This window comes from Podarcis liolepis, assembly GCF_965112155.1.
Source record: "Podarcis liolepis genome assembly, chromosome: 3".
In the NCBI taxonomy this organism is placed as follows: domain Eukaryota; kingdom Metazoa; phylum Chordata; class Lepidosauria; order Squamata; family Lacertidae; genus Podarcis; species Podarcis liolepis.
Genome location: NC_139557.1, coordinates 112,037,071 through 112,059,588, shown reverse-complemented (window position 1 = coordinate 112,059,588; position 22,518 = coordinate 112,037,071). Strand labels below are relative to the sequence as shown.

Below are 22,518 nucleotides of genomic sequence, written 5' to 3'. Positions count from 1 at the left end.
CAACCCAGCCTCCTGGGGCACCTGAGGATGCCCATTTCAGCCAGGGGAGCATCCCAGAGGGCAACCTGCTCAAGAGGAGCCCTCGGGAGCCTTCCATTTGGCTTCAGCTGCCTTAGAGCTCAAAGCCCCCGCTAACCCTGCTGATGGATTTATTTGCATTTACACATCCCACCTTTTTCTCCCAGCAGCAGCAGCAGCACAGGGTGCTTCCTCCTCCTGTATCTCTCCCACAAACGCCGAAAACAAATCAGCGATGATGCGCGAGCGGCCTGAATCTGTGCTTTGGCGAAACCGGGTACCAAAAAGCCAAGGCAGCTCTGGGTAAGCAAAAGGCGCCTCCCTGCGCGCCTCGGGCCGCCCGAAGCGTTTCTGACTCCGATACAAAAGCGTCGCTTCTGCTTGCCCGGGTCTATTTAGAAAAGAAATGCGAGAGAGAGAGAAAGAGCGCGTCGCTTCCTCCCAGCCGCTCGCTCAGATGCGCAATCGCTGCGCTGCGTGCCGCTCGTGCGGCTCCGGTGCAGTCGCGCGCACTCCCGCCGAGGTGTGTGCGCGCGCGCTGCCCTCCCTTCCCCTCCCGGCCCTTGTTTTTGGGGTCGTGCGCGAGAGCGGAGGCGGGGTGGGCAAGATCCCTCGGTGGCTGCGCGGCGAGCAAACCGGAGGACACCCCCCCCCCCGGCCGGGAGCCGCCGTTGCGCATTTGGAGAGCCCCAGCAAAGCGCGCGCCGCCAACCGGGCAGCATCGTGTGCGGGCTTCGCGGTGGCGGCGGCGGCGACACCCCCTCCCTCTTTTCCCATCTCTCTCTCTCTCCATCCCCCCCCCCCTCCAATGCACAAGCGAGGTCCATCCTCTCCCGCACGTCGGCGATGACTTCAGCGTCCGCCCGCCGCCTCCGGAGCTGCCCTGGGCAGCCCGGCCGGGAGAAGATGCTCCCCGCTCCCTGCGCGCCGAGGCACAAGGCGAGCGGCGCCCGCTGCTTCCCCGGAGCCGGCGCTGGGTAAGGAGACGCTGCCTGGGGTTGGTGGGTAGGGCGGAAGGTGGGTCGCCCTGGGCGCGCTTCGTGCGTCCTGGCCAGGAGGGATGGCGGGCGATGGCCTCGGCCTCCGCTCTGGCCCGAAGCGCACAGGGCTCTCCTCTCCAACCGGACCCTCAAGGCGCAACCCGGCGCGTAATGGCGCCACGGAGCGGCCGGGAGCGTCGGACGCCTCCGCTGCTCCTGCCCGTTGCCGGGGCCTGGGGGGGGGGGGGGAAAGAAGCGCGGGGAAGGAGCCCACGCGCCGCGGCAGGCGGTGGGGTGGGATTCGCTTCTCCCCGTCGGGGGGCTTTGGAAGGGGTTTGGCAGACTCGGGATGAGGATCCGTTTGTTAGGAGAATGATAACACGCTGAATGGCAGAACCGCGAGTGGGCAAGAGCGTCGTTGCGCAGAGGGGGCCCCCGTGGAGAACAGGGTGATGGATTTGGTGGGCCTTTGGCCTGATCCAGCCCGGCTCTCCTTACAGTCTGGAGGTATTTCTTATTCTACCCCCACCCCAAAAAGGAATCTGTGCCGCAGGAACTGGCGAAGTCTCTGGAGGCGACCAGGTTGGGTCAGGCCTGAAGAGCTTGGGGTACAGCTCCATTTTTCCAGCGCTGCATTCTTTTCCTTAGGGATGTTATCTCAGGACACGCTGCCTGACTCTTTTGAGGTCACCTGTCAGAAGCTGCCTTGGGCCTCCTCGAATGGCCATGTCTGTGCCAGGTTACGAAATCGGCAGAGTAGGCACCAAACTATGGGCCCCATGCCGTTTAGGAGCCCTGCGACAACGGATCTAAATAATATTGATTTGATCTTGAAAGAAAATTACAGTCAATTATTAGGAGATCATTTACATGGGGCCCCCGGAGATTTGAACTGCCTAGGAGCCTCCACAGGGCTTAATATGGCACTTGAGTACACATCTGTTTAAAATGTGTCCCTCTTGGGTTCCCCCCCCCCTATTCTGGCCCTCAAAACTACCCCCACCCAAATGCTTTTGCCTGACTGCACTGTGTCCTTGCACTCCAACAATCATAGAGTCAACAATTAAGGGACCGAAGGGTCATCTAGTCCAACCCCCTGCAATGCCAAGAATCTCAGCTAAAGCATCCATGACAGATGGCCACCCAACCTCTGCTTGAGAATCTCCAAGGGAGGAGAGTCCACAACCTCCTGAGGGAGTCAGTTCCCCTGTCGAACGGCGCTTACTGTCAGGATCCTGGCAAGTGTAGTTTGTTCCCTGCTGCTGAGAGTTGTTAGGAGACCAGTGGCGTAGCGTGGGTTGTCAGCACCCGGGGCAAGGCAAGTAATTTGCGCCCCCTAACCCGTGGATTTGCACCCCCTAACCCGTGGATTTGCGCCCCCTAACCCCCAGATGTTGCGCCCGGTGCGGCCGGCCCCCCCTGCACCCCCCATGCTACGCCACTGTAGGAGACTCTTGTTCCTGGAGAGGGCAGTTCGGCGCTGCAGCAGGCGCTGTGATTCTCCAGCGGTTTGACCCAACCCCCAGAGGCACAGAACAACAACAACAACAAAAATCCCCTCGCGGAGCCTCAATTCTTCCCCGGGAAGAAGGATTGATTCTTAAACCATTCTGGGAATCTTAGCCCCGTGAGGGAACAGGGGTCTCTTAAGACCTCTCGGCACCTTTAACAAACTACAGTTCCTATGGTTTCCTCAGTGGGAGCCACATCTGTTTAAAGAATTTGCTTCTTTAAATGTAAGATGGAGCCAAACTCTTCACTGTAGATGCTGGGAACTGAAGCAGGGACTTTAATGATCTTGTCCCTCCCCCCCCCCCAATGCACAGAAACAATCTTTAATGGCGAACAATGGTTCCTTCCGCCCTGCCCCCAGAATTAAATAATCAGCAGTCAAAATATTGGGTGTGAACTGTCCGCATTTGATTTTCTTTAACCAGCAAGATACATATGTTACATCAAAAATGTAACAGAGCAGTTCACATAACAGCATAGAATACTGGTTTTAAAGAATAGTGATAAATACAGGCTTTAAAAACAGCCAAAAAATATACTCATTAACTATAGATAACATCTGTGTTAAAGCAGTGGTTGAGAGCAAATCAAGTTTCAGTACAATTACTCTGTGAGATTTTCCGCAGATTTAGAGTGATTGAGTTGGCAGACATAGTTTCCTCTTCATAGCACTTCATGGCTGTTAAAAGTACACAGGAGAAGACTTGAAAGCCCAATATTAGCTATCTGTTGACTTACATTTGAACGGGGTGTGTGTTTCTGCTTATACAAACAGGCTTCACCCACCATGGACTTCAAGCTTCTAATGGGAGGCAATTGATTCTGAGGTGCCGGAACCGCAGAGCGTTGCTTCCTGTGAGGATGAACCTGACGGGCTGGGCTGAGGCGAAGTGGACAGACCGCTCCAATTCCTCTGCTCAGCCGCCACCGCCACATGCTCGGGGCAGCAATGACACCTTTTCCTTCCAAGGAGACCTCCAAGACATCATCCACACAGCCACCTTGGTGACGTGCACCTTCCTGTTGGCCGTCATCTTCTGCCTGGGCTCCTACGGCAACCTCATCGTCTTCCTGTCCTTCTTCGACCCGGCCTTCCGGAAGTTCCGCACCAACTTTGACTTCATGATCCTCAACCTGTCCTTCTGCGACCTCTTCATCTGCGGAGTGACCGCCCCCATGTTCACCTTCGCCCTGTTCCTGGACTCGGCGGCGGGCATCCCTGACGCTTTCTGCTTCACCTTCCACCTCACCAGCTCCGGTTTCATCATCATGTCCCTCAAGACGGTGGCCGTCATCGCCCTTCACCGGCTCCGCATGGTCTTGGGCAAGCAGCCCAACCGGACGGCCTCTTTCCCTTGCACCCTTTTGCTCACCTTGGCCTTGTGGTCCATGAGCTTCACCCTTGCGACGCTGGCCACCATGAGGACCCAGAAATCCCGCCTCTGCCTCCCCATTTCCAGCCTGGTCATCGGCGAGGGGAAGGTAGTCCCTTACTTGTACGTCATTGACTTCATCTGTTGCGTGGTGGTGGTTTCCGTCTCCTACATCATGATAGCCCAGGCCTTGAGGAAGAACGCCCAGGTGCGCAAATGTCCCCCCATCATCACAGTCGATGCATCCAGGCCTCCGCCATTGATCGGACCCCTTGCTGCTGGGTGCGCTGACGGCGTGCAGTGCGCTGTGCCCGCTCTCTACAGAAACCAAAACTACAACAAGCTGCAGCACATCCAAACCCACACGTACACAAAGAACCTCAGCCAGCTGCCTGCAACTGCGGCCAGCAAGTTCCAGCTGGTGTCGACCGTGAACTTGTCAACAGCCAAGGACTCGAAGGCCGTTGTGACGTGTGTCGTCATTGTCCTCTCGGTGTTAGTCTGCTGTCTGCCTCTCGGCATCTCCCTGGTGCAGGACGTTCTGTCCCGGAACAGCGGCTTCATCCTCTACCAGTTCGAACTGTGCGGGTTCACCCTCATCTTCTTCAAGTCCGGGCTGAACCCTTTCATATATTCCCGGAACAGCGCGGGGCTGAGGAGAAGGGTCCTTTGGTGCCTCCAGTACTTCGCCCTCGTCTTCTTCTGCTGCAAGCAGAAGACGCGGCTCCGCGCTGTGGGCAAAGGGAGCCTGGAGGCCAACCGCAACAAGTCGTCCCACCACGAGACCAACTCCGCTTACATGCTGTCTCCAAAGCCTCAAAAGAAGTTTGTGGACCAGGCCTGCGGCCCAAGTCACTCCAAGGAGAGCGTGCTGAGCCCAAAGGCTTCCGCCGGCCGCCGGCATTACGGGGCCCAGAGCAGCTCTACCCCTATGAACACTCGCATCGAACCTTATTACAGCATCTATAACAGCTGCCCTTCCCAGGAGGTGAGCACTCCCAACAGCCTGCAGCCCACAAACTCTCCCTTTGGATTCGCCAACTCCTACATCGCCATGCACTATCACGCCATGACAGACGTGGTGAGGGATTTCGACAGTACTTCTGCTAAGCAGATACCAGTTCCCTCGGTGTAGCTACCGGGAGCTGAGACTCTTTAACGTTCGACCGCAGTGACGGCCGACCTTTTTCTTTGTGTGTGTGTGCGCCCGTGCGGCAAATATCCCCCCACGGGTCATCTAAAGCATGATACCGTGCCCCTCTCGTACGCATCGCAGCAGGGATAGCCGTGGTGGTGCCCTTCAGAAGCTGGACTACAACTCCCATCCACACTGGCCAGGGATGATGGGAGTTGTAGTCAAGCAACAACTGGAGGGTGCCAGGGTGGCTCTAGGGCGGTTTTGCCTTCAGTCTGCTGAGCAGCTGGCGCACGATGGGACAGGAGTAGCTAGGCCTCAGCCAGGCTTCTGAGCTCTCCTGTCCCGGCCTGCTTCTGATATTTGATTTCACAGGTTGGCCACATGTTTTCCTACTATCTCTCTAGTTCTCTTTTCCCCCATCTTTCAAGATTTCTGGTTACTAGTCCTCAAGGCTCAGTGGGTGGGTATTCCCCCACCCTGCCCAAAGTATTCCCTTCACCACCCTCAAACACAATGCTGCTTTTTCTGTCAAAAGAGCAGACAACCACGAAATCACCTGTGGCAACTCTTCTTTAAGACTGGACCGGGTATTGTTTTTCCGTTTGTGTGTGTGTGGTATCCTCATGAAAGTGCACGGTTTTAAGCATTGGCAGAGCTTTCTAAAAGTTTCTACTCCGAGTTGTGTATATATATATTACTGGTTTGATGCAGAACCTTGCTTTTCTATTTATTTATTGAAGAGTGTTTAATTGTGCTGGTTGGCAAAGCATGTGGAGTGGTGGCAAACCCTATCCCCAAACCAGGATTGGGACCAAGATTGAGAGGGCTTTCAGTGCCCCCTGCATCGGTGGACCCCCTACTGCTGATGCCTGTTCTGGACCTCCTTTTAATTTAATTTCCCCCCCACAGTGCAGTGGGCTTCCCAACTGTGGCAGCAACCATATCACTTCCTTTCCCCCCATCCCATAGTCTCTGTGTTAACCCAACTTCTGGGGTATTGTGGGAGGGGGCGGCGGAATGGGACACCCAAGATCAGGCATAGGCAAACTCTGCCCTCCAGATGTTTTTGGCCTACAACTCCCATGATCCTTAGCTAACAGGACCAGTGGTCAGGGATGATGGGAACTGTAGTCCCAAAACATCTGGAGGCTCGAGTTTGCCTATGCCTGCCCAAGATGGTGGCTGGAAGCTGCTCAGCACTACCATCGTAATTATTATTATTATTATTATTATTATTATTATTATTATTATTTAATTAAAAGTTGTCAGAAGGTGGGCTCCTCAGAGTGTCAGGGCCATAGCTTCTGTGAAAGGATACAGCCCATGCGTCGAAGCCTCTCCTATCCCCAGTTGTATATATATACTCTGTCAGGACCAGAGTTTATTTTACAGTTTTGCTTCGCTGCACTGGGAAAACTTTACAGAAAGTGTTTTTAAATCCTTGGGTTTACTGTTAACAAGGAAATGTCAACTTTTATTTATGTTGAGGACATGAGATGCCTTCTTCTCAGGCAAGTCAGTCTTGTAAATAATTCCAAGTTACTAGTCCACAGCGTTTTTGTGTTCGCTGATTTGTCCGAAACCTTAGCGCGCTTTGATTTGTGAATGATATGAAAGGCAACCACACTTATGATTTTTTGTCACTGGCGACAAAGCACATGGCTATTTATGAGCCCTTTTAAAAATATCTCTCTGCACCCCCACCCCTTCTAATATAGGCCTGTTCCCATCCTGCAGTCAGAACAGTCTTTGGGGATTGTGTTACGTTGGCAGAGCGTTCAATCCCACCTCTTAGCAATGCAACTGCAGCATATGAGGAATTCTGCTTGCTTGTTTTAACTCTAGATAAGGTGAGGGGTTGGGCACGCACATGCAATTTTAAACTCTTGCAAATCACGAAGGCTAGAACGTAACCAAACTCCCTGCCTGCCCTCTCCCCCCCCCATTAAAAGTTGAGATTTAAGGGGCCCAATTTCCACACTTTCCATTCTTGCATATTGTAAATGCTCTATGCAAGAGCCTACATTCCTTCTTGTTACATGATTATATGTGTCTTTTGCAATAATTGTCTCATAATTGCGGACCAATTGTATTACGTGAGCATCGGTGCTTATAAAATGACCATTCTAGAAAAAATATCAAGGAGTGATTTATTTTTTTTAAAAAAAAATGCTAGATAATCATAGGCACCGTAAGACCTAACACAAGCAAAACTGAGTGCAGTATGTGAATGATGGTTGTGCAGAATCTGTTAGGGAAGTAATATTTTGCTAAAATATTTCACGTTAGTCATTTTCTCATTCCCAAAATGTTAGAGGAAGGACCTTGCTGTTAGCCCTTGTGTTTCTTTGGTATTTTAGGCTGTGTGTATTTTTTTATATATATATAAAAAATCTCACATGCTGTCATGATCATAAAGGGATATCTAGGGATACGGATAAAACTTTTCCTTCTATTCTGTGCCAATTCATACTTAATGTGTTCTCCTACAATAAAGGAGTCTCCGTGTTCTGTGATGTTTTGACCAACCTCCGATATTGTTTGTGGTCTGTCTTTTTTAAATGATGGTATAAGAATAATTTATACCCCACCCATCTGGCTGGGTTTCTGAAGTGAGCCACTGACCGTCACTGGGTACACATTCCAATTTACTTTGCTTTGCTCCCTGTGCTGGTTTTAGAAGCCAGTATTGGCCACAATACACATCTATCATGTGGTTTATTGAGAAATGCAGTGTTTCGATATGTTTCCCACCGCCTCCAACCAGGTGCGATGCAATTTGAAAGCATAAGCCACACGGAAGACATTGAAAACCCCTCTCTCCACCCTCTGGTGTGGACAGGCAGCAGCCGACTTGGAAACCCACCCACAAGCCATACTGATGTATATCATAATAAAGGTAAAGGTACCCCTTACAGTTAAGTCCAGTCATGGACGACTCTGGGGTTGCGGTGCTCATCTCGCTTTATTGGCCGAGGGAGCCGGCGTTTGTCCACAGACAGCTTCCGGGTCATGTGGCCAGCATGACTAAGCCGCTTCTGGCGAACCAGAGCAGCGCACGGAAACACCGTTTACCTTCCTGCTGGAGCGGTACCTATTTATCTACTTGCACTTGACGTGCTTTTGAACTGCTAGGTGGGCAGGAGCAGGGACCGAGCCACGGGAGCTCACTCCATCGTGGGGATTCGAACTGCTGCCCTTCTGATTGGTAAGCCCTAGGCTCTGTGGTTTATCATAATAACCATGTGCAAATGTGATTTGAAATGCAGTTGTGGGTGTGTGTGGAATGACCCCGCTGTGTTTTAAGCCAGTTATGTGAACGCCGGCTGAGTTAATGGACAAAGGCAGTATTTATTTATTTGCCAAGATTTCTATACCGCTTGGTTCAAAAACCAAACCAAAGACCTCTAAGCGGCTTATAAAGATTGAACTGGGGGGACTTGCTGGTTCTTAGCTCAGCCTCTTTCTTTCAATGAGGTGGTAAAAACAAGCTATTTTCTGGGTTGTACCTTTTCAGACCTCTTCAGGTGAGGGCTCACAGGACTGAACTCCCAACAAATCATCCACACACAGAGAAAGCCTTCTAGTCTATTTGCCTCCCTGATATCCAGGGACACACCAGGGTATGGTGGAATGTTCTTTTTTTTAAAAAAAATATATAATATTTATTGCAATTTTAAACAACAGAAATAACATCAAACATACAAAGGAACAGAGAAGTTCAAAGTAAAATTATAAGAGAAAAGTAAGAATAAAGAGAATAAGAATAAAAGATAAGAAAAAAGATTACAAATGTTCATAAATCATACTTTCATAATCTTTAGACTTCCTCGCATCTCCCTCCCCTGCGTTCTCCGTCATGTAGTTAAATACAGCAATTTGTTACCTTACTTCCATTCTTATTTTACAGTTCTCAAATATTCAATTCCAAATTTTAAATATTTTGTTCATAAATTAACCTGCTAAGTTTGAACATAGTGTTTCTTCAAATTTCACAATTTCTCTAACCATCACCTATTCTCATATTCTCATATGTTCAATTTTTTTTATTTTTTTTATTTTGACTATTCTCATATGTCTTACTTTAAATTTGCTGCTGCCATATTGCTCTCATTTGTGCATATCCCTAACATTCATACAATTTATAACGTTTCTGTAGGTATTCTTTAAATTTTTTCCAGTCCTCTTCCACCGTCTCTTCTCCCAGGTCTCGAATTCTGCCAGTCATTTCAGCCAATTCCATGTAGTCTATCAGTTGCGTCTGCCATTCTTCCAGAGTGGGCAAATCCTGTGTCTTCTACCGTGAGTCCCCTTTCTGTCCAGTACTGTCCAGACACCCATTTTACCTCCTCCCTCTGTCGTTTCTGAGAACTAGGCCACTTGACTTCGATGGGGGATGATCTGTGCCAATACATACATTTGCCGACCAAGTTTGTCCCCCACCCGTTTGCAGTCTGCATTTGCAAGCCTACATTACAAAAGATCTTAGCTGTACACTGAAATAAATAACCAGAACATGCATGTACATTGGTCCACAGGGACGCACAAGTACCCAGTAGCCAAGGTTACCATTGATTTGGGATAATGCTTCTGATTAATTTGGCATAGTGCAGAAGAGTCCGCTAAAAAGCAGCATGTTTTCATTTTTTTATCTCACGAAAGCCTCTCTGCCCACTGTCTCTGTTCTAATAACTAGGACCGGGTGATCTATTGACATACCGTCCAAAACTGGTCCATATCGTGATACTAGGTTTAGTAATTTTTGACCTGGCAATATATTGTGAAACTGTGTGTGTGTGCCTGTGCTATGCAAAAATCACAATGTGGGGAAAACCCATGAAGCCAGCTAATGCCTCTATATAGCTCCATCCCTATTTCAGACATTGTGATGTATCAGTGTATCGCGATGTTTAGCTGGTGATATATTGCGATGTTGAAAACCAGATACTGCCCAGCCTTACTAATAATTGTCATAGGAAAATCTTCCAGGCTCACTTGGATTGCCAAACAAAGACACCAACCAAGACTATAGGAGCAAAACAGCAGCTTGTAGGCCTGATCTTTATAAATAAGATTTCCAGCCACCATACGGAAGAAGCAGGAAGAAGCCTAGAACAAAGGATCGCTCCTTTTTTATATGTTTCCCTTTTTATTCACAACACCCTTAGTGAAGATACATACATCATATATACATCACAAATATTTCATAATCTGGGAGGGGTCTTCTGGTAGAAACCTGATCTTCAGGTTTGCCCCCATCCCTCCTGAAACATACTAGGAGTTGAGTGTTGATTTCATGCTTTTTATTTCAGCTCATGGTAAACACTGAGTGAGTGCTTACCCCCCAAACCTCTGGCTATATATGCATTATTTACACAATGGGTCCTATGTGATTGGCTGATTCAACTCCCCTCCTGGAGCCGGATTGGACTGTTCCTGCAGGCCAATCAGGTTGCTGATTCACTTCCTACTGGAGCCAGATTGGACTGTTCCTGCAGACCAATCAGGTTGCTAATTCACTTCCTCCTGGAGCTGGATTGGATGGCTCCTGCAGACCAATCAGGTTGCTGCCTTCTAGGATCCTACCTGCCTATTGTTCTATGATCCAAGCTCAGCACATAACACCTCCCTTGACTTCCACTTCACACCCATTAAGTCGAGTATGTACATGTTACTGTTCTCTGGTCAAGTTAAGCACACCCTTTTGTCTTGGCCAAGCTCCTAATAAACTGAGGTTGGGTTTCCTATTGTTTCTGGAATGGCTACCTGTCTGGCACTCAGGGGCCAGGATGCCAGTGATTATCACCCTGGCAAGGAGACTGCTGAGTACCTGGTCTCGGGGTTCAGAAATTATGGCTGCCCCTGCCCACGTCCCAGGCTCCCCACTTGGTAGCCATTTCCTTCCCGAGCAGAACAAAGTTGGAACGATGCAAATCCTATAAGGGAGCAATTTTATGTGGCTTTCTAAATTTTTCCCCATTTGCAGGAGTGATTGTGTTGGTTTTGGTAGACGGTGTGTGTGTGTGTGTGTGTGATGTCCGCAGGATGGGCAACCCCTCCCCCCAAGGAAAAAACCTTTCCCTAAATTCCGGTAACATAACCAAATGTTTAAACACTTGGCTTCCATTTGACAGTATTTGATCAAGTCTTTTTCTTAGCAACAGCCCCAAGCCAACATCTCAGTGTCCACCAGTCCAGAAATGTTTGTGTTCCTCATCCATGCACCCTGAATTTCCCACACGCCTCCTCTGCTTCCTAGCACAGCCCATTTCCCTCTGTCAAAGCCATCGGCTCGTTTGTCGTTTTCAGAACAGTGGTCAGCTGGCTCCAGAAGATCTTTTGTTTGTGTTCCTCTGGGCTCCACTTCAAGTAGGTCTTCCTTCTCAGCAGCTTCCGGAGCTTGCTGAATTTCTGCGGGATGCTGTTGGGCGGCAGGTCTTCCAGCACAACCATAATGAGAGAGTCCTCGTTTTCACTAAGGACCCGATGTTCGGCAAAGAACAGCTCATACTGGCACCAGCAACTGTTGACAAAGCTGGGCGACAGCACAAAGAGAACTTTGTGGCTGTTCTCAATGCAGTGGAAAATGTTCCTAACAACCGGGTGCCCTGGCGTGAAGTCTCTCTCGTGGTAACATACTCTAAACTCGAGGGCTTCCAGTTTTTCCAGCAGGGTCTCTTTAGCCCACAGCGCATCGTTTTCGCTGTATGAGATAAATGCGTCATACGCTTTGTGTTCTGGCCTCTTGTATTGTCTCCTTTTCGCCATGCACCAGTACCATCCCATCTTAATGTACCAGACGCCGTCAAAACGCCAGCAAAGGCCTGTTAAGAGGGACATTGCCAAGATGGCCACACAAGCCGTAATTGCCATTTGAAGTCCCAGAGAACAACGCAGCATCGTTAGGTTGCTCTTTTCCACCGAAAGGCCCCGTTTCTTGAGCGGAAAGCTGCACAAAAGCTCCTCTTGGCCATTTATCTGCAGCTGCGGGCTAGCAAGGTACGTGTTCGCAAACCAATACAAGTCACAGCTGCAGAAGAAATGTTTCCCTTGAAGGGTTAATACGTTCAGGTTCGTCAACCGGCCAAAGGTCTCTTCCATAATAATGGTAATGGCATTGTTGCTTATGTCCAACTCACGCAAAGATTCGGGGAGAGACCCCGGTTGCAAGAAAGAGATCTTGTTTCCTGACAGATTCAGATATTTGAGTTCCGGCAGAAATATTCCCGTGTGGTCCTGCAGTTCTGTAATTAAATTGTGGCTTGCGTCAAGGCTGGTGAGGTGGTGAGAATGGTTTAGATTCAGATGCGTTATGAGGTTTCTAGAAACATTAAGGAATTCCAGCTCTTGTGGAGCTCTCCATAAATGGAAGACGGGTATTTGATTTTTACTGATATCCAGTTCTTTTAAGGAGTCTGGAAGATATGCAGGTGGAAGAGCCTTTATGTTATTGCTTGGAATCTTAAGCACTGTCAAATTAGGGAAGATGTTAAGATTAGCTATCTCTTGGATGTTACTGTTGCTTAAATCTAGGTTCTGCAATGAAGTTGGCGGCTGGGGAAAACCGTGCATGGGGTTGTTGCTCGGGTCTAGAAAGAGAAGCTTTCTCATGGTGTTTGCAAACCATTCTGGAAGTTCTACGATGGAGCAGTTTGACATTACGAGGCGCCTTCCTTCCGCGGGGAGGCTTTCGATGGGGCTGCGTTCTGGAAAATTGACAATCGACAAGCTTTCTTTCCTGGTTTTTGGTATAGACTTGAAGAGAGACGTCAGCGTTTCAGGATTGTATATAAAATGGTTTCCATGAACATCCATCTCTTCTATATGAAAGTAAGTTCTGGCAAACTCACGTGGTATTTGGTTAATGCGTGTGAAGGACAAATCAAGGCCTTTGAGGCTCGAAGGGAGGCAGATGCTTTTCAAAGTGGTAAGAGGGTTGTGGCTGAGATTTAAGAACAACAGCTCGCTGTGCTTTAAGTCACACCTGTTGGGTACAAGCACACCTGACACAGTTATGCTGTTGTAACTCACGTCGATGGACTGCACGTTCTCCATTTTCAGGAGCAGTGAAAGCAGGGTCCCTAAATCCATTTGCAGATTGTTGTGACTGGCATTCAGCTCTACAACCTTTCCCAGCGTTGTGTTGCAATGCCTAGGATCCATTTCCCTCCTCAGATCTTCCTCAGACAGGTTTCTGTCAGATAGATCAAACACCCCACCCACTGGATTGCCACAACCTGCAGACATCCTCAGCGCAGGAGGTGGAAATACTGTTCCAGATTCATCTTGTCTTTCATAACCCAGAACAGTCCTTTTTAGTATCGAATGGACATTTAGAAGACGACTAGGTCCTTTGTGCTTCTCTGCTGGAAAAGGAGACCCCACGGTGCCCCATAAGGATGGGTCAGTTTGTGGAGAATTCACCATTTCATTCATTTGTGAGAGCTTAGGGAGTGGCACTTCTTGTGGTGGGCTGTTTAGTAAAACTCTGAAACTCTGATTGCTTTGAGGAACTAAACCTTGACTACTGGGACCTTCTGCTTTCCTTCCTGCAATTTTTTTCAGAAAGCTGTGTGAGACGTTATGGCTTCTTGTTGGAGTTTGTAATTCAGAGTGAGTTGCAGAGTAATTATCTGAGGGTTTGGAGACATAGACCTTGTCTGGAAGCTGAAATCCACCTTCTCCAACACAGAAAATAATAGAAATACAGAAATACAGCATTCTGGTGAAGATTCCCATCCTGGAGAAGAGGAAACAACAATCAGTGTAATGATCTAAATATTTTATTTCATAAAATGCATATACTGTTTGATTGTTCTTTATTCTGATCAAAGTATAGTTTTAGATACATTTGCACAATTCCTCACATTGGGAGTAACATTTACTTATGGAAAATTAAACTAAAAATTGTAAGGGGGTAAATGTGATAGAAATAATAGTATTTTTATCCTGCTTAACCCCTCCACTCAAAGCAGTTAGTAATGTACAACAAATGTAAAAGAATTGGGCCACACCTTGTTTGCATACCCTTGAACATTTCTCGAATGAAAATAGGGATGTTCTGTTCAACTATAGTTAATTAATTATGATTATACCCCACCCATCTGATAAGAGTTGCCCCAACCACTCTGGGCAGCTTCCAACATATATAAGAACATAAGAAAACAATAAACATTAAAAAAAACTTCCCTACACAGGGCTGCCTTCTGATGTCTTCTAAAGGTTGTAAAGTTTATTATCTCCTTGGCTTGGGGGTCGGATAACTCCATACCCTCCAACATTTCTCCGATGATAATAGGGACGTCCTAATAATAATAATAATAATAATAATAATAATAATAGGGACGTGGGTGGCGCTGTGGGTTAAACCACAGAGCCTAGGACTTGCCGATCAGAAGGTCAGCAGTTCGAATCCCCGCAACGGGGTGAGCTTCCGTTGATCGGTCCCTGCTCCTGCCAACCTAGCAGTTCGAAAGCATGTCAAAGTGCAAGTAGATAAATAGGTACCGTTCCGGCGGGAAGGTAAACAGCGTTTCCGTGCGCTGCTCTGGTTCACCAGAAGTGGCTTAGTCATGCTGGCCACATGACCCGGAAGCTGTACGCCAGCTCCCTCGGCTGATAAAGCGAAATGAGCGCCGCAACCCCAGAGTCAGCCACAACTGGACCTAATGGTCAGGGGTCCCTTTACCCTTTACCTTTAAGGAAATCTTTTTGGGGATCATTCTGGGATGAAATCAGAAACCGGGATGGCTTCTGTCAATCTGGGACTGCCCCTAGAAAACAGGGACACAGAGGATCTGTGTTTGCTTCCCACGGTGGCCAACCAGATGTCTCTGGGAACCCTATAAACAAGCTGTGAGGCAAATAACCCTCCTGTCCTGCTTTTCACTGGCAGAACAAACGTAAAGAATCTAAGCCCACATTTTTACTTGTGGAATACTGCCACTCAGTGCTCCCTGCCCCCCCCCCCCGAGGGGGGTACTTAAGAGCACATTACCGGCACCTCTTTTTGTGGTTGTTAAAAAGAGTGGCACTTACTGTAACAACTTCATGGTGAGTACTGGCACCTATTAGTGCTGCTGCCACAGGAAAAGGCTGTTTTTAAAGTCAGCCGATGTAGAATCAGTGGATTTTCTGAAATCTATATATAGCCTGTTGAATTCGACTTGTTGGACACTCCTAACACATGACCAGATTGCAGCTCTCTGTATCTTCCTCTGAATCATTGGTAGCTGCTGCAAACATCATATGACACGTGAAGAAATTTGCATTCCACTAGGCCCCAAAATGTGGGACGCGGGTGGCGCTGTGGGTTAAACCACAGAGCCTAGGATGTGCCGATCAGAAGGTGGGTGGTTCGAATCCCCGCGACGGGGTGAGCTCCTGTTGTTTGGTCCCTGCTCCTGCCAACCTAGCAGTTCAAAAGCACGTCAAAGCGCAAGTAGATAAATAGGTACCCCTCTGCCGGGAAGGTAAATGGTGTTTCAGTGCGCTGCTCTGGTTCGCCAGAAGCGGCTTAGTCATGCTGGCCACATGACCCGGAAGCTGTACGCCAGCTCCCACGGCCAATAAAGCGAGAGGAGCGACACAACCCCAGAGTCGGCCATGACTGGACCTAATGGTCAGGGGTCCCTTTATCTTTACCTTTAGGCCCCAAAATGTATTTATGCCATTGTGTTTCTATCCCAAGGAGCTCAAAGTGCCACCTATGTTCCTCCTCTGTCCTCATTTCCTTCCCACAACAGCTGTGAGTTAGGTTAGGCCTAGAGGCAGTGACTGGCCGAAGTTCACCCAGTGAACTCCATAGTCAAGTGGGGATTTCAACCCTGGTCTCCCAGGTCCTATCCTGACACCCTCACCAGTTGATGGAGGCAGGGTCTGTCTCTACAGTCAATATTAAGGGTGAAGCAGCTGCTGCTGAAGCCTTCTTTGGTATCCACAAGGGCCAGGATGGAGAGCTTGTGGTCCTTTGTTTGGCTCCAACTCCTCTCATCCCATTGGCCAGGAGTTGGAAAGTCCAACACAGGTAAGCTCCGCCCCGGAAAATCAATCACATGACATGGCGCGCACACACAATTTGAATGGCAATGCCCACCAACTTTTCGGGGGGGAAGCCCCCTCAAATATTTTATTAGGAGACCAACGAGACCCCTGCCCCTAGGTGTTGGCTCCTATGGTCCAAAACAATCGGCCCCAGGCTAACCACCCCTGCGCCAGGGAAAGGAAAGAGAAATATGCAACAAAGAAAGATGGCAAGACAGGGACAGATCTCACAACCACATCTCACAACCATCCTCCAACTTTGAATAATAAAGAATAAGAATAAGAATAATAAAAGAATAAAAATAAATTATCCAGTAGCACCTTAGAGACCAACTAAGTTTGTTCTGGGTATAAGCTTTCGTGTGCATGCACACTTCTTCAGATACACTGAAACAGAAGTCACCAGACCCTTATATTTAGTGAGAGGGTAGGGTGGGGTTTTTCTCAGAAGGGTGGTGGGAATGGGTGATTGACTCAATGGGTATGGTAAACCTGTTGACGACTGTTAAGGACTGCAATTAGTCCAACAGGAAAAAGCAAGGGATGGTATGCAGATGACCAAAAATAGCTTTAGCGTATCACCCATCTCTCAGTACCCTTCTGAGAAAAACCCCACCCTACCCTCCCACTAGGGTCTGGTGTAGGGGCCAACAAACTTTTTCAGCAGGGGGCCAGTCCACTGTCCCTCAGACCTTGTGGGGGGCCAGACTATATTTTGAAAAAAAAACATGAATGAATTCCTATGCCCCACAAATAAAAATAACCCAGAGATGCATTTTAAATAAAACCACGCATTCTACTAATGTAAAAACACGCTGATTCCTGCACCGTTTGTGGACCACATTGAGAAAGCGATTGGGCCGCATCCGGCCCCCAGGCCTTAGTTTGCCTACCCATGGTTTGGCGACTTCTGTTTCAGTGTATCTGAAGAAGTGTGCATGCACATGAAAGCTTATACCCAGAACAAACTTAACTGGTCCCTAGGATGCTACTGAACAATTTTTATTTATTTCGAGTGCGTCAGACCAAAATGGCTACCTACCTGAATCGATAATCATGCTATTATTTATAGCCCGCCCGTCTTGCTGGGTTGCCCCAGCCACTCCTTGTCCTGTAGCGCACTTACCTGTTCATCCTTTTTGTTGTGAAAGTGGAAATCTACACTTGGAAGCAGCCTGCTCCTGCAGACCCAACTGCAGCCCCACTGAGATTTGCCTTTGCTGAGCTCTATCCCATCACTTTATCCTGCGCAGATTCTGTCGGCTAAGGAGGAAGTGTGTGGCTATGACACAGGAAAAGAGTTTTATGTCATGAACAAGGAAGTCCGAATATAGAGCAAAGAGTCCCTAAGGATGGAGGCTCATGTAACTGGAAGACAGTCAGTGACCCTACTGCTCAGGGCTTTTCTTATAGGAAAAAGAGGTGTCAGTACTGCATATCGTTGAGTACCTAAAGTAAAGGTAAAGGGACCCCTGACCATTAGGTCCAGTTGTGGCCGACTCTGGGGTTGCGACACTCATCTCGCTTTATTGGCCGAGGGAGCCAGTATACAGCTTCCGGGTCATGTGGCCAGCATGACTAAGCCGCTTCTGGCAAACCAGAGCAGCGCACAGAAATGCCGTTTACCTTCCCACCGGAGCGGTACCTATTTACCGTATTTTTCACTCTATAAGACGCACCAGACCACAAGACGCACCTAGTTTTTGGAGGAGGAAAACAAGAAAAAAAAATATTCTGAATCTCAGAAGCCAGAGCAGCAAGAGGGATCGCTGCGCAGTGAAAGCAGCAATCCCTCTTGCTGTTCTGGCTTCTGGGATAGCTGCGCAGCCTGCATTCGCTCCATAAGACGCACACACATTTACCCTTACTTTTTAGGAGGGAAAAAGTGAGTCTTTGAGAGCAAAAAATACGGTATCTACTTGCACTTTGATGTGCTTTCAAACTGCTAGGTTGGCAGGAGCAGGGACCGAGCAACAGGAGCTCACCCCGTTGCGGGGATTCGAACTGCCAACCTTCTGATCGGCAAGTCCTAGGCTCTGTGGTTTAACCCACAGCGCCACCCGCGTCCCTTTTTGAGTACCTACCCCCTAGGGGAAAAAATCACTGCTACTGCTCAGTCAGTAAACATGAGATGTAACCGGCTGTGTTCTTAGATAAATAAGATACACTATTCATAGAATCAAATTGTAAATTTCAACAGAAGTAACTCATAAAGTTCAACAAACGAACAAAGCAGAAGACCCAGTGGATCAGATCATTCTCTAGTCAGTTCATGCATAATGGTGTCCATTCCACCTGTCTGTTCATAAAGTCCAAACCATCCACATGAAAGGTTGTTACAGTTCCGCAGAATCCTTTCACAAAGTCCAAGACAAGGATTTCCGGAATATTGGCCTTGTTTCGCCGTCCTGGGCTTCATCAGTAGTTAAAGCTCATATGTGATATTATAGGATAGTGGATCTTACGGCATAGTAGTAGCTCCTGCTACTGCTCAGTCAGTGGCTACCATCCCTGAGAGTGATCATCTACCTGTTGGAAACAGAAGTCTCTGAATTCCCAGTTGCCGTGTTGCAAAAGTGGGGAAGAGTGCTGTTGTGTTCAGGTGTTGCTTGGGGGCGGCTTATAGACCTATGGCTGGCCATTGTGAGAACACGATGATGGAGTAGTAGGTTCAGCCTGAGACAGCAGGACTCTTCTTAAGTTCTTAGCCCCCGAGCAAATGGAAATGCGAGAGGGAAGGCCAGTAGCATCCCAGATGTTTCACTCCCATCTTCTCTGATCATTAACTGTGCTAGCTGAGGCTGGTGGGACCTGGAGACCAACATCTGGAAGGTCATCGGTTCCCATCCAATTATTTCCCCTGCAAATGGCCCTGAACAACCCTTGCAAAAACACTGAATCAGACCTCCTCCAGTTCATGGATCTTTACGCTGACAAGTGACTCTGCAGGGTTTCAGGTAGCAATTTCTCCCTGCTCTACCTGAAGGTACCAAGTACCAAATCTGGGATCTTCTGCAGACAAGACAGATGCTCTACCACTGAGCTACAGCCCTTTCCAAAATACAGATTATGGGAGGAACACAACATGGCTGTAAAACAGTGTTTCCCAAGCCTGGGTCTCCAGTTGTTTTTGGACCACAACTCCCATCATCTCTAGCTAGCAGGACCAGTGGTCAGGGATGATGGGAACTGTAGTCCCCAAAACAGCTAGAGACCCAAGTTTGGGAAACCCTGCTCTAAAAGAAAATGTTCTGTCAATGCAAACGACTTGGTGTGCCTGGTCTCACCTCCTCCTTGCACATTGTTCTGGTTCTCTTGACGCCCCCTCCCCAAGTCGATTTGGGGACGTGGGTGGTGGCGGGAGCTCCATTGTGCTAGCAGGAGCCCTCGTACTGGTACATGCCAGCAGAATTATTTAAGTTGGATCCAGCCCAGGGAGACGAGCCTCATCAAGTGCATCTTTTCCACCAATTTAATCAACATTTGTGCACACATAAAATCACGGATTTTGGGCTTTGTTATAGCAGCACTGCTGCTGTTATGATGCAGTTGGTTTGTAGTTCTGAGAGTTTTCCTAGGCAGTTCTTCCACCATCTCCATGGGGCTTCAAGGGTTCTTATCAACAGTAACCTTTTTGCTAGAACCCAGTTAAAGGTTATGAGATATCACTTGCATCATCCCTCAAGTCATGTGTTAGTGTTTCTATTTTAGCCCGCTTGTGATGGAGACATCTTCTTTTAAGGAAGTGGTTTCTCCGAGTAGCAGGTTCCCTCAAGCACTTATCTGCAGGCACCCGGAAGTTTGTGGTCCCACCATCCCACAGAAGTAATGGTGCAATACGACTGTAGCAAAGCTCGATTTGTCCCAGAATACCAATAACCATTAAATTGATGCTGAATCATATGGATGTTGCTTTCATACATCAGAGGTGTGGGTGTGAGGGAAAGTCTTATAAAGTGGAAAATCCAAGTTTGCAGGACGAACTGTAAAAGACCCACTATGTGTTGTGAACATTATTATTTTACTTCAACAGGCTTGAGGCCTAGGACTTTGGTGCAGACATTGGGCTCCTTGCCTGCAGTGAGGTGAGCTGTTCTGCCTATGACAGCCTCATAAGCTAATGCCAAATTTTTAGCCACCTCTCCTAGGATAAGTGTGTGAAGACTTGGGGTGTTTTTTAAAAAAGGCCATTTTGTTTGAGGTTGGTTTCTTGGGTGCAGAGGTACGCTAGCAGATAGCTGCCACATCTATGAAGGAATTGCTCTAGAGAGCAGCACCTTTCGTAGAATCAGCTGGGACCATGGGGGTCGTCCTCTAATCCAACCCTGCAATGCAGGAACTTTTCCCCCCACATGGGGCTTGAACCCCTGAGATTCAGTGTCTGGGAGCAGCTGCTGAGACCACATAACACCGGTCTTGAAAGACCTACATTGGCTCCCAGTATGTTTCCGAGCACAATTCAAAGTGTTGGTGCTGACCTTTAAAGCTCTAAACGGCCTCGGTCCTGTATACCTGAAGGAGCGTCTCCACCCCCATCGTTCTGCCCGGACACTGAGGTCCAGCTCTGAGGGCCTTCTGGCGGTTCCCTCACTGTGAGAAGCCAAGTTACAGGGAACCAGGAAGAGGGCCTTCTCGGTGGTGGCACCTGCCCTGTGGAACACCGTCCCACCAGATGTCAAAGAGAAAAACAACTACCAGACTTTTAGAAGACATCTGAAAGCAGCCCTGTTTAGGGAAGCTTTTAATGTTTGATGCATTACTGTATTTTAATATTGAGTTGGAAGCCGCCCAGAGTGGCTGGGGAAACCCAGCCAGATGGGTGGGGTATAAATAAAATAAAATAAAATAATAATAATAATAATTTCATGCTCTACCTAAGAAGCTGTCCCTATTTGTTAAGCAATTCAAGGTCTGCTTAGGTAGTGGTAGAATTCTTGCTGAGAGACGACATTCTGCAGATGTTTATTGATGGTGGCAGGCTTTGGTGAGCTAGCACACAAAGGCATGGGGTAGAATCACAGAACTGTGGAGTTGAAAGGGACCAGAAGGGTCATCCGTGCAATACAGGAATATTTTGCCCAATGTGAGGCAAAAGGGATGCTGGGAGAGGTATAATACTCCAACAGCACCCAGAGGGCTGCAGGCTCTCCACTCATTCCACAGCACCCTCCCAGCAAAGGTCCACACGGGTGATCAGTCCACAATGTATAATTCGCTGCCCTCAAAAGCAGGATGGCTCTATACCTATGCAAGGAATGCTCAACACCGTTCATCTCCCCACCTCTTTTAGGAACAGGGCATATACTCTGCATGCAGGTGTACCGGGTGGCAAAGCAGACAAAGGGACAGGGCAGGAAAGCCCAATATTGCTATTTAAAAACAAAACAAAAAAAACTGGCAGGGACGCAGAGCTGCACATACAGACCCACCTCCCGGTCATTCAATGGTTGGAGAACACACAGGCTCACCCGCTTGGTGGTTTGACAAGACTGAAGGGAAGCAAGCAGACTTACAGTTACTTCCCTGACGGCTCAAGATGGGGAGGAAGCCGACCATAAGAGGACAGGCGTTACCAGGTATGTGTCACCTGAGGCGAGCATCCTCTGGCAAAGCGCGCTGCTCAATGGCGAAACGGAACAGGTTTAACACTCTCCCTGCCTTTGGGCCCAAGATACAGTGGTACCTCAGGTTACATACCCTTCAGGTTACAGACTCCACTAACCCAGAAATAGTGCTTCAGGTTAAGAACTTTGCTTCAGGATGAGAACAGAAATCGTGCTCCAGCGGCACGGTGGCAGGAGGCCCCATTAGCTAAAGTGGTGCTTCAGGTTAAGAACAGTTTCAGGTTAAGAACAGACCTCCGGAATGAATTAAGTACTTAACCTGAGGTACCACTGTATAAGCTCCAGGGCAGCTTGCTTTCATTTCAAAGCTCACACACGTACTTCCAACCACAGAGTGGTGGCAATGGCAGGTTGACCGGCGCTGTGGCTCATTTGCTCCAGTTGGGAAGGAACCCGGCTCTGTTTGGTCTCCTACCCTCCCCGCTGAGCTGGGTGCTTTCCCATTTTGAGTTGAAAGACATCAGTGCACCTTAACGGCAGAGTCCAGGAGACCCAGCCCTGAAGGAGCCCTTTTTCTGAAGCTGGGCATTTCCTGAAACAAGCAGAGATGCTGCAACAGGTGTTCTGATGTGTGTGAGGTTGAGTCCGTGTTTTAATAGGACAAAAAAACAACCGCCCCCACTGCCTTCCTACGCCAACAGCTCCCCCACCTTGTCCGATGGCAGGCGGAGAGGTGCAGAGCTTGCGTTCCTCTGACAAGTGAAGGAATGTCACAGTAGGCTACATGATTTGATAGAGGCCGCTGGGAAAATCTTCTGCAGCAGCCAGGAGTTGCATTTGGTAGCCGTTTGAGCAGAAACCGCGGCTTACTCGTGTTAGAAACAGCAGTT

General features: G+C 48.5%; 2 protein-coding genes across 3 annotated transcripts; one reads left to right on the top strand and one right to left on the bottom strand.

Moving 5' to 3' along the window:
* Positions 1–212: 212 nt before the first annotated feature.
* GPR75 (G protein-coupled receptor 75) lies at positions 213–6,430 on the top strand. 2 transcript variants are annotated; one of them, XM_083494491.1, is made up of 2 exons: positions 213–321; positions 3,286–6,430. In XM_083494491.1, exon 2 carries the CDS (start codon positions 3,372–3,374, stop codon positions 5,016–5,018), a length of 1,647 nt encoding a protein of 548 aa, XP_083350617.1. In that variant the 5' UTR covers positions 213–321; positions 3,286–3,371; the 3' UTR covers positions 5,019–6,430. The 2 variants fall into 2 exon arrangements, with proteins under 2 accessions (XP_083350617.1, XP_083350616.1); XM_083494490.1 differs by lacking the exon at positions 213–321 and adding an exon at positions 548–995.
* Positions 6,431–11,265: 4,835 nt separating this feature from the next.
* Positions 11,266–17,334, bottom strand: LOC310702561 (toll-like receptor 2). Its single transcript, XM_083494322.1, has 2 exons — positions 17,191–17,334; positions 11,266–13,761 (listed from the first exon to the last, which is right to left on the bottom strand). Exons 1-2 carry the CDS (start codon positions 17,196–17,198, stop codon positions 11,277–11,279), a joined length of 2,493 nt encoding a protein of 830 aa, XP_083350448.1. The 5' UTR covers positions 17,199–17,334; the 3' UTR covers positions 11,266–11,276.
* Positions 17,335–22,518: the final 5,184 nt, after the last annotated feature.

Excerpts from the sequence above, each read along its gene's own strand:
- GPR75 (XM_083494491.1), top strand. The coding sequence starts at position 3,372 with ATGAACCTGACGGGCTGGGCTGAGGCGAAGTGGACAGACCGCTCCAAT.